Source organism: Phlebotomus papatasi, chromosome 2, assembly GCF_024763615.1.
Source record: "Phlebotomus papatasi isolate M1 chromosome 2, Ppap_2.1, whole genome shotgun sequence".
In the NCBI taxonomy this organism is placed as follows: domain Eukaryota; kingdom Metazoa; phylum Arthropoda; class Insecta; order Diptera; family Psychodidae; genus Phlebotomus; species Phlebotomus papatasi.
The window spans coordinates 104,894,310-104,912,083 of record NC_077223.1 but is presented as its reverse complement, the minus strand read 5'-3'; the positions used below and the strand labels follow the sequence as shown (position 1 = coordinate 104,912,083).

The window sequence follows — 17,774 nt, the reverse complement described above, 5'->3', positions numbered from 1 at the left end:
ATAACCTCGGGGCTTCCTTGAGATAGGCTACTGAGTTTTCCAGATATTCCCTGTACTTCTTCCTTAATTCTTTGCTTAAAATACTATACCCAAATATTAATCTTCGACGTTCTATTTAAACTTCTTTCAATTAAAACATCTCGACTGAAGTATATCTTTATGTAAAAATTAATTTCATTCGGATTTCTCGGAGAAAACCTATTAAAATTTCCATGTCTCTATTGGGAATTTTCTAAAAAATTATTGAAGAGTTCTATAAAGTGTGCCAGTAATAAATTGAATCTTCTTAAGGATTTGCTTATCAGTCTATCATGATATTCACATGATCCTATTAACATGATCGATAGTATGTAGTTGTATTATGCAACTTTTCAATTTTACGTAGCAACAAGACCTCTTAAAGGGTTCAATGCTTCTTGGGCACTTGCTCTAGGAAGACATTAAGCAATTAACCATAAATTTTTGCAGAACTCGGAGTGACTGAGCACATTGAGGGCGATGAGACAAAGTTTGCGGTGTGGACAGGAAGAGCTCCAATGGTGGCGGATTTCCGTGTTGTGCTGAAGGCTCACAATTTGGAGACGAAACAGGTGAGTAAAAAGAAAGAAAAAATATGCTATTAGAAAGTTAAACATTTGTGAAGCACTTGATGTTCAACTGCATCTTGTAATTTAATCCAATGGTACATGAAATTTTCATGGAGTTGAGTCATAATTTCCGACACAACATAACTTCATCATAAATTTATTAGTTACTATAATATTTTTTTTTTACGCTAAGTGAATTTCTAAATTCCTTTCAGTGGAAGAGATCAAGTAATTATGCCTAAAGACCCGGTAAAAGATTTTGATGTTGCGCAATAACTTCCAGTTATAAGACAAGAAAGAAAAAATATTGCTTTTGAAATTAATTTTCTGGGCTGATTGTTTGGTTGTTGTTTGCAAATGTTTTGCAGATGTGGGTGAAAAAATTGCGTGAAGTGATTCAGGAGACGTACTTCTCAGCTGCATCCCTGACATTCCCAAAATCACCGGCAAAAACAACTGCAAAGGCAACATCTTCACAGAGATCCTCGAGGGATCTCGACGAAGCTCTCGCTGAGAATGACAATGACGGCAGCTCTCTGGCCAGTTTTGGTTCTGGGAATACCACTGACAGCGATAAGGTAAGTGAATTCTTTCAGTTTCTTTGCCAATATTATTTATCAAATTATTATTATTCGAATCATCTTGAAGGGAATGTAATTCATTGAAGAAAAACATGATAAGAACCGTACAACTGAAGTGTAGCCTTGCGATCAGGCAAAAACGTTACTATAATTTGATTTTATGAACATTTTTGCATAGCAAATAAGTAATGAAAATCGAGAATAGAACAAAATATTGAGGGGGGGGTCATCGGAAACTCCAAATTTATATCTGTAAACATTTGGTTTCTGTTTCAATACTTGATCCAAAAAAATTCGTTATCAAATTTCGAGCATATGAGATTCTTCTGTGAATGGTATACTCTAGGAAGAAACTTTGTAATTTTTTGTTAAAAGATTGTCCAATGTATTCTCATAGAATTCACAAAACATTTAACAAAGGAACAGGAACGATTACAGACTTGAATTATAGGAAATTTATCCCTGAAACTTTGTCAAAGACAATGCTTTTCTATCTTAACGAGAAATATGCTTTAATTAAAGTTAATCTTTGTTGCTATTTTCCGAAAGAAAAATATTCCAAATATAGAGGGAGGCTTTGAACTTTCGCACACAAAAATGATGTTCAAGTCTAGTGATTTTTTCTGACTTCCATGCAAAGCGTATCGATTCTCCAAGTATGTCAAAAAAGTCTCTTACTTGTAGGGTTTATAATCCCACCTCTGATAATCCCAGGAAATTCTCAGATTTTCCTCTAGAGGAAAATGAAAATTTAATGGCGATTTGTGCGAAAGTTCAATCAAGTTTCCATCTTCGCACACGATTCACGTCATCATTGAAACCCTATTTTTACCTTAAATTTTGCACCGGACACTAAAAGTTGCACATCATTGTTTGAAGGGAACTCTAATCTACTTGATTAAACCGTTTTTATAAGGATTAAAACGTTTTAATATCACTTTTTTGGAACTTTTCGAAGAGTTGTTTTACACAGAAAAATTACAATTTTGGACCTGTTTTTAATGTTTGCTTCCTGAAACTAGGAAAAAAGGATTAGACTCCCAATTTTTTCAGAAAAAGTGGAATTTAAGATTAGTTATTCAAATATAATAGCAATAGGTAAGATTCATAAATGAATACAGAAGAAATACAAAGTGTTTGAAGGTAGTGTAGGGGAAAGGCTCATAATTTTGACCAGTTTCTTATTTTGGACACTTTGAGGATAACATTGGACACTAAAAATAAATTGATTAAAATGATGGATTTTTATTCCAATATTTGATGAATAATGAATTCTATCTAAATAATTGTTCTTTTTGGAAGATCTTAACACTAAATACGTTAAATTTTGAATATGATTTGAGTTGAAATTGCTTTGTTGAAAATTCAGTGTGAGCAATTGCTTACGAGAAATATGACAGAACTTTGTGTTTACTTCAGTCTTATTTAGCTGTGTTGAAGTACCAACAATGTTTCTTCGCTTTTTTTGAGTGATATTATTGAATATTCATTGAATATTGTGTTGATTCACGTTAGTGGTGTTTATTTCATTTGACCAGAAGTGATACTTTCCTTGTGAATTAGGTTTTTCGTGTGAAAAATGGGAAATTTTTTAAGACATTCACCAGTGAGGTGATACTCCTTATTTTGGACAGGTGTTTTTCTCACGAAATTTCGTGAAGTTTTAGCTTTTTCGATGACTAGGTTGTGTAAGTGTCTGGAGAAACATAGGAGCATCATCTCTATGAAAGACATGTAGTGAGAAATGCCTTGAAAGGCTCCCGGACAGGCCAGGGAATGAGCGAATCCGCACGTACTTGGAGTACCGAAGTCAACTCACCTTAATGAATGATATGGAAAGTTTCCGGGCTTCTTGTGACATTCTACGTTTCCCTTACATGAACAGGAAGAGGACTTGATAAGATTGGTTCATGAAATGAAGAACAATGAGCATCCTGTTGAGGCGGATTAGCTGTCCAAATTTACAGCCAAGTTGTCCAAATTAATAACCAAGTTGTCCAAAATAAGAGTCAAATTCACCTCTACATATCAATTCATTTTTAAACGTATTAAGACTAATTTTAGTAAAAACAAAGACAATAAACCCTTGCCAAGTTTCTAAACAACCCTTCTGAAAAGAGAGTAACAAAAAAAAGTCAATTAGTATCGAAAATATCGCACTTCAAACTTGGAACATCGATGCTTATAAGCAGACTGTCCAAAATAATGAGCCTTTACCCTATGTGCGAACGATCAAAGCTTTCTCCTATACCTCTCTTTTTGGCTTTTCTTAATATTAATATTAATCTTATATGTGGCACTACGGTCTAGCTTCGAACACTTCATATTTTGCCATAATACTTTAATGAATCTGATGAGTGAGGTCAGATTCACTAAAGGAATATGGAAAAATATGAAATGTTCGAAACCAGAATGTGTGCGAAGCCTGAAGGCTTCTCCTATAAATTCTATAAAGCAAAGTTCTTATTATTATTTTTTTTTATCAATTGGATAGCGAATCTCATGCCGTATGAAATGAAGTGCATATCCTGTTCCTTTTGTACGCATGACATGTGAATCTCGGATGATTTATGGCAAATTTGTCCTCCGGAGAATGGCACGTGTTTCACGTGTGCTTCATGTATGTTTCAATCGTGTGAAAATCCGCTCATTTCCACGCGCTTTTCTCCATGATTTCCTTTCTCTCTTATTTTTTTTTGTTTTAGTGCTTTCAAGTGGACTGGGGGGGGGATAATGAGTAATTTGCCTAAGATGCCTCAGTTGGGGGGCTTGTTGATTTTTGGGCAATTAGAGATGAGTGGCTCATTGAGGGAGGCTTTTTTTTGCCTGTTTTTGGTGGGAGGTCTCGAGAGAGGGAGGGATGTTTAATCAGTCATTTGATACTGTCGCTGGTACTTTTCGGGTCGATTAGTGCGGGTGACTCCCTTGGTAAGAATATATATGCTCTTTTTTGCTGCTGCTGCTGCTGCCGCTGGTGCTCCACACACCACCTATATCTCGTGGGTGGTTGGTGTTTTTTTTTTTCTTTTTGCTGTTTTTTGGGGGGAAAATTGTGTCTGTGTGTTATTTGCGTGGGAAATTGAAAGTGCGCAAGCTTCAGAGGCAAAATATCTCGTGTTCTTGCTCTTGCAAAATTACTAACTACCCCTCCATATGGGTGTACTTTTGTCCTCTTCACGTGCTCCCCGCCCGAAAATTCACGATGCCTCGGGAGGGCTTCTGTCTGACCTTTATTCGTGTGCCAGGACACTTGGTGTCAGGGTGTCTCCTTGCAAGAGAGCCGAGATATGAATATTTCAATATGATACTATATACATACATTTGAGCTAAAGATAGGATATGTGGTGGGAATATGCAAAATAATTAATATATACGACCAATTGTGTATATCGATACCTCAGAATAAGAAACGAACAACTCGATTTTTTGCAAAATTCGTTTTTTTTTCGCTTTTCGGGTACTCCTTGACACCCTCTACTTTCCCTGTGAATATTATACCGGAAAATAAATTATTCCCAAAGTTATAGCGCTTTTTCTAAAAAAGCAAAATCTTACTCATTTTTCAATTCAGTCAGGATAAGAGCCGCATAACTCGACCGTGTGACGCCATCATTTTGCTTGTCAAAAGTATCCCGGCTGATTTCACGACAATAGATAAGCTATTATTTGGCTGCAAATATGTAATGTAGGGGAAAGTCGTCTGCCTTCAAACGAAAAATGGAGTTCCAAATTTAAGATTTTTTTCTGAAGAATCCACAAAATGGATTTTATTTTCTACTACACCAAAAAATTCTCTTGTTCATTCAGCGTATATGATTACGTCATTTAGCACTTCCTTCTGAGGAAATTAAAAAAAGTGATGTCGATTTGTATGAAGGCAGCTGGCATAGTCTGCCTTTAAACGCGAGGCAGCTGCCTTTAAATGTTTTTTTTTCACTGAGAATATTGAATCAATAAAACTAAATGGGCTATAAATGATTAGGTTGAAGCCTAAGGCACTCACTAAAATCATCACTGCAGTCAAAAGACATTACACAATAACTTTTCTTCACATTTTTCTGAAGCACTGTTTTGCACTTGAAAATTTGGAAGAAAAAGCAATTGAAGTTGACAATCGTCATCTTGAAACATCCCGGCCGGAGCAAGATAGCAGGTTATAAGTATTTGTATGACGTTCGTCAGAGAAAAGTAGGAGTTCGATTTCACATGTTTTGATGTATGGAAAGATAGGATTTAAAGGCACACGACATTAGCATTTAAAGGCTGCTGCAGGGTGATATTTGCAAATTTTTGCCACCCACAAAAATTGTGTCATCTGAACCAAAATGTATTTAACAGAAATATTAAGCCTGATTAACCTTCTATGTGTCACAATGGAAGATTTATTTGTAAAATGGTTTTTACTATGAAAAATCACATGATTTGTGGAACATCAAAATTACAGTTTAGAGCTCATTTTCATTTTTTTGATCTAGCATCTAGGAAATAGGAGCTAGGCTCTCCATTTTTTTATGATTTGTGAGGATGATGGATAGCTACCTAATAGTTAATAGAATATAATTTATGCTTTTGAGAACAACGAAAAAATCGCAACATTTGAAGGCTGCTGCATTTAAAGGCAGACGACTTTCCCCTATAGTCTTCAATTTGGTAATAACTAGTTAATAACTAATATAGTTAATAATAGTTAATAAATCTTCTATAAAATTAAAAAAAATGGATCAAAAACTAAAAAGTGGAAATTGAATACGAAATAGGCGTAAAATGCTAACATTTTTTATCTGGAGTTTGACAGCTGCAATGGACATTTGAATGGCTCTTATTATAAAGACCAAAGAAAATTTCACGATTTAATCCAGAATATAAATTTTGCGAATATTGCAATTATTTATCTAATGTTACTGATATCTTGATATTTTTTGAGGTTCTCGAGTATTGCAAGTGTTGCAAAAACTGGATAAAAGCGATAAAATGCTAATTTGTTATGCAGGAAACTTCTCCTTGTTAACTTTTAATAGGTTTTATTGCTTGAAAACTGGTTTGAAATAATAACAAGATATATGTGAAAAATGAAAATAATAAAAATTAAATAATATAAGACCTATAGTTGGTGTGGGTTACCCGTCCTGGGAATCCTACTTCACTGAAACACTTCCTCTTGGTTCGATAATTATATCTTTATTACAGTAGAGTCTCTCAAATCTGAATATCTCAAATTCGAACGCCGTTTGGATTCAAAATGTCAATTGTGAGGTTATGTTAAAAAGTTCGTATTCTAGGTGAATGAAAATCATATTTATGTGCTTCTTCCCGAATGTTTACGTATATTATGATCGTATAAATTGAAAAGGAAGTACGTTACCACTAAGACTTGCGAGAAAGTACGGGAATTTGATTGAAAGTACAATTTAATCTCACACAAATTTCGTTAGTTTTGAAAAAATCGTTCGAATTGGGAGGTGAGAAATGTCAAAATACCCCCCGAACGTTCGAATTTAGGAGACTCTACTGTAATCAATTTTCACATGAAAGTCTTGTACATGTTCTTTCGGATAATTAGCCGCCATTCCATACTTCACTTCTTCATGTTCTTCTTCTTCCTCTTCCTGTTCCCCAATCTAGACACACACCAACTGATCGACATCTCCCCTCACTACAGTTCCCACAGGGGGAATACTGTAATTGTCGTGGAATAGTCACGCTTGAAACCTGTCAATGCCAATCGAACTTTTGTTCTCATATCACATGTGTTCGAAAATGCAATTAATTAATTCTTTAAAACCCGAAGTGGCATTTTACTCCAATTTTAAGTTTGGAGCTTCATTGTAGAAATTCTATTCAATATTATGCTAAAGTGATAACACTAATATATAGAGAATTTAATTAGCTTTCGTTTAGTAGAAAAATAGTTGATAACTTTTTTATTATTTTAAAAATTGAAAAAAACCAAAAAATGGGCGTAGAATACCAAATTGGCGTAAAATGCCACCTTTTTTTTATATGGAGTTGGCATCCGAAATGGACATTTGAATGGCTTATACTACATAACTTAAAAAATGTTAACATTTTTTGCGTTTTGTCACGATTCGAAAAAAATCGTAAGAAATACGTGAAAATGTTAAAATAATTATTAAAAATTAAGTAATATAAAAACTAGAATTGTTGTAGAATGGTAATGTAAAAAAAAAGTAAGGTGAAAATTCACTTTTCGCTTTGTTTTTCTTTTTCGATTCCCAGTTGGAATTTCACATAAAATTTTCTTAAACAAAAGCACAAACTATATATGAGAATTTGAAAATTTTAAAGGAAATATATAGATATGAGTTCTAGGATTCTCGCCAAATTGCTAGAAAAAAGGAAATTCAATAGAAATTGCCTTTTTGCTACGAAAATCTGTAAAAATTTATTTTGGCATTTGTTGTCAATTTTCATATATAAATGACAAGAAAAATGGTAAAATATTTATTGAAAAAATAATTTATGAGTCCTAGAACTGCTGTAGAAGTCTTACGGGACGAAAAACTATTGAAAAATTTGCTTTTTTGTGGAGAATATCTGCACTGGCTTTTCATGCCAGTTTGGTATTTTACGTGATTTTTTGGCTCGGGTTTTAAAGTGTTAAAATGTCGTGAAAAAATTACTTAGTACAATTGGTATACATAGATAGTGATGCGTATGGGGAATGATATCAAAACAATTTTGACAAATGATGCGTGACCAGCCGGGTCTTTTGGCAGCGTGGGAAACTCGAGTTGTTCGGGTCTTATCCTGAGCTTTTTGTATGACAGCTCAGGAAAAATATATTACAACTCGGAAAATATTGTAATAGTTATTAAAATACACATTATTTTGTGAAAATTTTATGGAATTAAGATAGCTATTATCGAATCCTTTCGTTTGATGTACAATATTAGGAAAGTGAAGTTAAATTAATTGATTTATTAGCAAATGCAAATCTCAGCTTTAAATCGCTCTCCTGTAAAGTTGGCCATTCGCGAGTTGTTCGTTTCTTATTCTGAGTGATCGATATGGGCTCTTGAGAAGGAAGGGAATTCATTGGATGGAGAGAGTTGCATGTACAATTTCGATTTATTTGTTATCAGAAACTCTGTGGGTGGTATGGGAAGGAATATAACAAAAAAAAAGAAGAAAGAGAGACGATACTGATAAAAATTTACTATATTATAATAGTGGTTAAGTGCGAAAGAGAGATTGTATGGAAAGAAAAAAAAATTGTCACAATATTACACTTTTTTTTTTGCCTCCTTATTTGCACGAGAGATTGCTGATGGCGAGTTGGCGGCAAAAAAAATGGGACAGATTTTTCATAGTATATCACGAGAATACTTGTGGTAGGGTTTTTCAGTGTTCCTCCAGCTGCTGCGGTTTGAATGTCACGCGCTTTTTTCGTGCCTCTGTGATTCTGTGTGGGCCGCAATTTTCCCAAATATTCATGTGGTGTGTGTGAGATGGAAAGAGAAAGAGGGTGGTTTTTCACCCAGAGAGTTCACTTACAATCGAAAAAACAGTGCTACGAAGAATAATGCATTAACTCTTAATCATTTTATTAGTTAGTCATTTTTTTCGCAAGAAATCAAGAGAACAACCTTGTATAACGTATCGACCTTGCGAAACATTACGTATTAAGGACCTGGAATACATTACTTTAACACCAAGTCCTATATTTCATATTTAACCCATTCCTTACCATGGTATTATATATCATACTCAAATTGAGTGATTTTTGATGATTTATTTCTGGGGAATTTTTATCCGAATTGCTGCCGGGAATGGATTTTTAGTAACTTTAGTTATTCAATTACTTGGGAAAAATAGTCCGACAGAGATGAAAATACATTTTGTTATTGTTTTCTTGCTTCGCGGAAGGTCATGCAAAATTTTTGCTCAAAATGGCAGACGGAAAATACGACATCCCGTCGAATTTGTTAAAATTGGCCTCTTTCCTTTTTCCTGATTTGAATTCAAGTTGCCAATTGGTGTTCTTGGATAGTTACTCTATCTAAAGCAATAGAGTTTGTAATGAATTAATGCAGAGAATTTAAATTCAGTGACCGTTAAGACGTATGTTTGACAGAGGCTCCCCGCGCCCCCATATGAGATAAAAATTTTTTCTTTTCAAAAAATTCATCTACTAATCTGTAGGAAACTAATCCCAAAATATGAACATTCTATCTCAAGTATTTCTGGTACATTGACTGAATGGGTTAAGGCATTACTTGCTCTATGATGCAAGTGTCCTGGGTTCAAATCATCTTTAAGTCCTCAGTAATTTTTCAAGTGTTAAAAGTGTTTTAACTGAATTTAGTGAACTTCACTGGACTTGAGACTACGGGGGGTGGGACTAACAACCCCTTCCTTGTATAAGAAAAAATAATAATAGATATCCCGAAAATGGGTCCCGGTCCCAATTCCGAAAGCCATAATCCGGAATTCTTAAAAGTGTAATAGCTAGGATAAGTGTGCCAAATTCCGGCCAGCTTGTAATTTCGGCCACATTTTTTTGTTCCTCGAATTTCATTGAATTTTTAGTTTTTGCATACTCTAGAAATAATACAATGAAAAAAAAATAACAAAAAATGTCGCTTCGACGAACAAGATGATCTAAAAAAAGACATTAGAAGAATTCCAGAAGGGCAAGGAACTGTGAAAATGAAGGTGGCCGAAATAGGCCACAAATGTAATGTCTACATTTTTATGCATTTTAGAATGTATTAAGAGTGAATTTATAGAAAATCAAGACGATAGACTGCCTACAAGGTTCCAAGGAACACTCCCTAAATAAAGTAACAAATAAATTCAATTTGTATTAAAAATACTACATTTCAAACATAAGACTTTGGCGCTTGCATGCAACTATGCCGAAATTTTGTACACTTACCCTACTTGGGAAATTATTTTACACCATTTTGACTTTCGGGATTTTGTCCTTGGGTATTTATTACTGATCGTATCGAAATACTTTATTACCGAAGAATCCGCTAATATCCATTGTGTATGTATACCGTAGTGTGGATGATTCCGGGCGGGACTCGAATTCATAACTTTGCGAGTCAAATCGTCCGCTCAAAACCCCAACGGTCTTGCCTATTGCGCCACTGAGATCCCCGAGTTCGGGATTTTGTTGTTCAGGATTTTGATTGCCTTTGCCCGAAAACCCCTTGGCGGAAGGCCTAGTTCCTCTATGGAACGTTGTTCAAATATGTCCTGAAAAGGAAGGGTCAGTAGTCAAGTTCATTGAGAAATATAGGAAAAATCAATTGGCACGGAACTTCTGTCATCCGAAGTTTCAAAGCCTTTCCCTAATTTTTCACGATAAGGTAACCGTCAAATCAGACTGCCTAACCGGCGCTCAAATTCTGACCTAGCGATCTGAAGATAACAATATTAGATGTTCGGTCAGTAGATTAATTTGAATGAAAAGAAACACGGATTTTGACCTAGATCCTTCTCCTCCTTTCTTACTAGGACAACGTTTCGGAGCTTGTTGGCCCCTTCCTCAGGAATGCAAAGTAATGGGTGGGAAACAGGCTGGACACAAAATAACTACGTACATATACACTGGACGACAATAACATGCTGGTGGTCAGAATGCGACTGAACCATTCTGACCACCAGCATGTTATTGTCGTCCAGTTTATATATACGTACTCCAAGTACGCGCGGATTCGCGCATTCCCTGATCTTTCCGGGACCTTTTTAAGGCTTTTCTATTTTAATCAATTTATTTTTTGTGTCTAACTTTACCCTCAAAATGTCCAAAATTAGTAGTTGTCCAAAATTATGAACACTTCCTCTACCTTGTTTTTTAACTTTTTCTTTAGAGTAACTATAACAAAATTTGGACAGGTTGCATATAAAGCTCCAATATAATATTGAAATATAATATTTTTATTACAAATTGGAGTGTATTTACTAGTACCTTTTCAGGAGTGTCATTTCATAGTTTCAGTCAGGAGGGTGACATTAGCTCTCAAATATGCGACCGGTTTTAGTGTAATTTTCTCCCTGTTTTCGTACACATTTCACGAGATATCTTCAAAACTACGTAGGTTGCCAATTTAGTGTTTTCGGTTGCCTCTTCATTATTAAATTGGCTTTTATTTTGCATTTATATTTTTTGGTAATTCATTCTACAATGACAAAAAATAGCTAATAAACTCAAAAGTTTTTTTGGGCACACTAGAAACATATGGGAAACATAGGAAACTTCATGCCCCTGGTTTCAGTGATTTTAATTGCAATGTCCGATATTTCATTCAATGTGGACAATATTTCAAAGTGTCCGAAAATTGGGACACTTACCTTACTTTGAAATATTGTTACCCTTCGCGTGAATTTTTCTGTTATGAAAATTGATTTTTAAATTTAAATATGCAAACCTTCATACATTACCCTGAACAATTATGTTGAATTTATTATTCTTCAGTGCACTGTTTTATCACGAAATGGGGAATTTTTATGTTGCGGAGAGGAAAATATCTTTATTTTTTTTTGGTGTGTGACAAAACAGAGACAGAGAAAATATGGGGAAAATGTGTGAAAATTTTGTGCTTTTTCCCCTCTTGAAATTTCTCTGGATCTCTTTCACCCCCAAATTTTCCTCTATGTGTGGAAAATATCTTGGACCTGTTTTTCCTGCCTCAAAATTCAATTCAGTGACATTGAGAGAGGAAAATATTATATGTACAATATTGGGCTTTGATGGTGTGTTAGTGTCTCGAGAAAAGAGGGGAAATTTATGGTTTTTTGGGGGAAGGAAAATGATGTGAGTGTGAATGAAACAAAGTGATGGGATTTTCAATTCAAAAAATATCTTGCCTGTATCTTCACATCATCCTCCCCAAAAATAAAAGGGGGAGGGAAGAGAGAGAGGGAGAGGGTGTGATGCGCCCTGGAAAATTTGCTTCTCCATGGACAGTCAGTTTTACCCTTGACGAGTTTTCGCGACCACAGAGATTGTGTGGAAAACGGCACAGACAGTGGAAAATGCTGTGTCCGCCCGGAAAGTGCGGGGAAAATCGATTTTTATCTATATTCTCTTAAATGGCTGTTTTTGCCAAATCATGTGAATTCACGGGATTTTTCTATCTCTGAAAATTCAGGGAGGCGCAACATAAAGAGGAAGAGGATAAATTGCAAGTTATCCCGGAGGAAAATTTGTGCGAAATGTTTAAAAATTAGTGACTGAGAAATTTTCCAAACACACCACACAAAAAAAGAGAAAAAAGTGTCTTTGTGATATAATCCAGAGAAGAAGAAAAAGAAAACTCTGTGAAATAATATAGAATTTTCTTGTGGGGGGAAAAAGGAAAAAAAAACAATGTGTTTGATTAAATGAGATTTGTGAGAAGAAAAGGACATTTTTTCTAAAGCTATTTTTATATATTTTGAGATGGCAGACTTATTTTTTTAAAATAGAACAATTATTACGTCCCATGTTGAATGATTATGATGAATAAATATTTGATAGAGATTTTTAAGTGATTACCAATTTATAAAATAAAAAAAAAAAACAAATATAGAAATATTGTTGAGAGTGAAAAGAAAGTGATTCGGGGATTTTCTTTTTGTTGTACAATTGAGAGAAAAAGGAGAGAAGAATGCCGATTGAGAAAATGCTATCCGTGAATGGTGAAAATTGGCTCAATGTCTCAATTGAAAATTGCTCACATTTTCCCCATCTCGAATTTCTCCCTGTATTTTGCCAAAGGAACATTTTGCACAATATCACTGATATATTAATTGATTTAGAGTTGTGAAAAAGAGGAGAAATAAACAATAAACTATTTTAGCTTCAAGATTTCTCAAGAGAGACACAAGTGAAGTGTTTAATGTGTGATAAGAAAAGTACTCTGGGGAGAACATCCGGAAAAATTTTCGAATAGTCTCTGGGCAGTTGTGTGAAAACCATTGGAATGGTCAGTGTTGTGTAAGGTGACTGAAAAACTGGGGAGGGTGAAAGAAATTGCCATATAAAATTGATGGGTAGCATTTGAAGAACTTTTGCTACTTTCATATGGTACCAAAAGGAAGGTCATGGGAGTGTTATTAGCAATTGTGAAAAATTGAGAAAACACAAGAAAAAAGAGATATACTTGGTGCTTTAAGTGAGATTTTGTTGTGTCGTGAAGCATAGAAGAAAAATAGACAAAACATTCTCTTTTTTCATCCATTTGTAATGTAAAGCTGGCTACACATTGCTCAAATTATGTCAATAAATAATACTGTAAAGCACTATTGATATAAAATTGAATGATTAAAAAAAATGCCTCTTTGAATTTAAATTAAAGCCTCTACACATTGGAAGCAATTGTCGTCAAGAATTGAATTTTGACAGAATTTTGACGTTTCCATCTGTAAAGGCTTCTACACATTGAGAGCAATTTTCGACAAAATTGCATTTTTGACAGAATTTTGACGTTTCTATCTGCAAAAGCCTCTACACTTTGAGAGCAATTTTCGTCAAAACTGGCATTTTTGACAGAATTTTGACGTTTCCATATGTGGAGGTCTCTACACATTGAGAGCAATTTTCGTCAAAAATGGCATTTTTGACAGAATTTGATGTTTCCATCTGTAAAGGCTTCTACACATTGGGAGTAATTTTTGTCAAAAATGGCATTTTTGACAGAATTTTGACGTTTCCATCTGTAAAGACCTCTACACATTGAGAGCAATTTTCGTCAAGAATGGCATTTTTGACAGAATTTTGACGTTTCCATCTGTAAAGGCCTCTACACATTGGGATCAATTTTCGACAAAATTGCATTTTTGACAGAATTTTAACGTTTCCATCTGTAAAGGCCTCTACACATTGAGAGCAATTTTCGGCAAAAATGACATTTTTAACAGAATTTTGACGTTTCTATCTGTAAAGGCCTCTACACATTCTCAGTAATTTTCGTCAAAAGTTGCATTTTTGACAGAATTTCGACTTTTCCATCTGTAAAGGCCTCTACACATTGGGAGCAATTTTCGTCAAAAATTGCATTTTTGACAGAATTTTGACGTTTCCATCTATAAAGGCCTCTACACATTGAGAGCAATTTTCGTCAAAAATTGCATTTTTACAGAATTTTGACGTTTCCATCTGTAAATGCCTCTACACATTGGGAGCAATTTTTGTCAAAAATGCATTTTTGACAGAATTTTGATGTTTCTACCAACACAACTGCTGGTAATTTTCTTTAAAAAAGGCAATTTTTGACGAAAATCTGCTCCCAATGTGTAGAGACCTTTAGAGTAACTGGGGACAAAATGTGAAGAAAACGTTTATTGTATTTTCTCACGAGCTCCTAGAAAAACTGGGAAACTGATAATCAGAATATTCTTTAACTATCTTAAAGGGAAATCTGGTTATCAAGCCATTTTCTACTCAGAGAAAAAAATTAAATAAAAGTTTGTCAAAAGGATGTTCTTCAGGATATAATCAGTTTTCCTAGTTTTTGTGGCGAAATTTCAACAAATTCCAAAAAGAAGTCACTATTTTCGTCAAAAATTACATTTCGTTAAATGTGGAAAATCTTAAAATATATGTATTCTTAGCTAAGACATTTTAGGTTCCACAAATGCATCCTGTCAAAATATGACATTTTGTTTTCTTGAAACTGTTTGACAGCTTAAACTTTAACAAGGTTTCACCATAAGCGTAAACCATTTTGTTCAATATTCAAAATATTGATGAAAACTTCTTTATATTTGACATATTGAAGAAATTTTGACAGTTTTTTTTCTGTAAACATGCGTAGACAAAATTTGCTTCAATACGTCAAATATGGATGAACAAAATTTATAATATATAGAGGTTGATTTCGAAAATTTTATGTCACTATATTAGGGTCTTTATATCTTCTGCGCATTGTCAAAAAAAATTGTCAAAATGGAATATTTTGACGTATTTTTGACTCTAATGGCCTCTACACATTGGGAGCAATTTTTGTCAAAAATTGCTTTTTTTGACGGAAATTCCCTGCAGCGTTGTAGGGGGAAACGTCAAATTTCTGTCAAAAACGCAATTTTTGACGAAAATTGCTCCCAATGTGTAAACGCCTTAAAGAGACTTTTATAAGAAAATAATGCAATATTGATTGAAATTATTGACTTAATCTCGCAATATGTAGCCAGCTTGAGGAAAGAAGAGATTTTTTCTATGTAACATCTTCATTAGACGCCCAAAAAAGATTTTTCTGTGAACTTTTTCAAGAATATAGTGAAACATTGTTATTTTCTGTGCGTGGTTTTTGTTCGTCCCAAAAACCTGTGTATTGTTAATTGAATGTGAAGTTGACGAGGGGTCAGCCAAAAAAAATTATATATATAGATATATATACAAAGGAGGAGAGATACGAAAAACGGCAAAATTATGACTGAATCCAATCAAGGACCGTCCTCATTCTTCTCCACAAAATCCCAAAAGGGTCGCAGAAAAATTTCATTGCCATGGTTCAGGCAGAACAGCGTTACGCCACCGCATCCGGGGCTCTCCAGGCAACACACCATCGATTCACCAGCATCATTTCGCTTTCCATCCGGCAAATTTCAGGTTGACCTTTTTTTTTAATTCGACATCTTCCTCCGGCATTAGAGAGACAGTCTTTTAGTCCAATACAAGCTTTTTTATTTTAATTCTCACATCCACCTTCACTTCAACTTTGCCACTCACCTGCTGGACAGTCGCCTTTTTTGGCATTTTCTCTCGTTGGTGCATAATAAAAACGTGATTTTTATTTAATATTCATCCAAAATAATGTCAGGTACGACGATGGTATTTAGCTTCGAATGGCCAGGAAAACGGGGGGAAGGCAGAAGAATGTCTATTGAGTGTGGGTGGAGGGTTAAAAGTCGATGGGAAGATTCGCTCTCAGACGAGAAAATGTACAGGAATTTCCTTCTTCCATGGTTTATGCCATAATAATTTATATGCAGAAATACTTCCAAACACAGAGTGTGTACGTCATATATTGGGTTTTCCGAGGGGACCGCAAGAAGTTCTGCCAAGTATCAAATTTGGTTCCTCTTCCAACGTAATTTGAACACTATATGGGAGTTATTTTATACTTCAAAATTAGTGAAGTTTTCTTATGGTTATCTATTAGTTATTTTAAATAGAATTCTTTGTTTAGTGTGTCTTTCAAGTTGAATTAACTCGAAGGATATCAGTGTAGAGAGAATTTGGGCACCTTTGAATTGGTAAAGGGTGCAGCTTTGAAATAGGACTTATTTTCCTATTTTTAAATTGAATTTAGCCTTATTACAATGTAATTAAAATTCCCAATTTGTGGAGCAAAAATTTCATCATGATAAGGTCCAGTTTAATTTAAAAGTAAGAGAAAAAATTTAATTTCAAAGCTGCCCCAATTCAAAAATATCCCATTTCATAAAATTTTATCTCGACTGAAGTATATGCTTTAGTGTTTTAGACTTAAGAATATACTTCAGTCAAGATGATTTTCATATGGAACATCAAATAGAAATATACCTAACTTTGGGATTAAGAAAAAAAATAGTAAAGGAAATGATAAAAAAAAAATAAAACAATAAACATAAAATAGCAAAATCTATTATTTTAATTCTTAAAAAGAGTTAGTATAACCTTTTTTCCGTGTAAATATTAGGACAAAAAGAGTAAGAGAAGTTACTCTGAAAAAAAGTTGAAAGAATTCTTTTCAATGTTACAGCTAAATAGAAGTAAAATTAACCCTAAAATATAGTCCATCAAAAATTACAACGAAAGAATTAATTTAACATCGATTCGAGTAAGTTTCGAGAAAAAAATCTATGTACAGTATACTCTCGCTAATTCGGTTCTTTTAAGATCGGGCTACTTTTTAATTCGGGCAGCAATTAAATTTAAAAAAAAAAAAGTTCGCTGACATTTTCAAGGTTTGAAAGCGGTTACTTTTGTTAATTGTTTACATCGTAACAAACAATATGAAAAACGGTTCCAAAAGAATATAACCGACCCATAGACAAATCTTAATCCTAATCTAATTCTGCCCCAGTCTCCCCCATCGTCTTCTAAAAAAAATGAACATTCCAGACTAACTTCGGAGGAAACATAGCCTTCTAAAGAGTTGCTTCCAGTCATGCCAGTTTGGCGTTCTTGGCAGAATGTTGTATTTAACTAAATCATTATAGTTTTCTCTCCCGAAGTATACGCTTAAGTGTTAATTTCTTTGAAATGATCTATTTGAATGGTAAAAATACTTTGATGCAAAGCATTCTTTTAGGCCATGATCCTTTTGAAATTATTATGACTGTGAGGTTTTCCTAGTCGACTAAAGACGGATTTCAGTTTGATGTATCAAAAAACCTATACCAATTCATGGTTTTCATTTTACTACATTTCTTTTTCGTTATCTATAAGCGAAACTTATTTAATACTAAAACCTAAATATTTACTAAATTCATGCTTATGTCTCCAATTTAATTGGATAGGGGAGACTGGGGCAAAAAGTCACAAAACGGATATTTTATTATTTTACAAACTACCCGAGCGCCCAAGAAATTTCTAATAAGCGCAGTTTTATAGGAAATTTACCACTCTACAAGTTTTTGAAAGTCGTTTTCCTCTATTTTGTAAGGA

General features: G+C 34.2%; 1 protein-coding gene across 2 annotated transcripts in view; it reads left to right on the top strand.

Moving 5' to 3' along the window:
• The window catches only part of LOC129800583 (kalirin), a 105,958-nt gene that overhangs the window by 24,858 nt on the left and 63,326 nt on the right, over positions 1-17,774 (top strand). For both annotated transcript variants that reach the window (XM_055845071.1, XM_055845072.1), the window contains exons 6-7: positions 469-590; positions 956-1,165. In XM_055845071.1, coding sequence (XP_055701046.1) covers positions 469-590; positions 956-1,165 — 332 coding nt within the window. The remainder of the gene's footprint in view (positions 1-468; positions 591-955; positions 1,166-17,774) is intronic.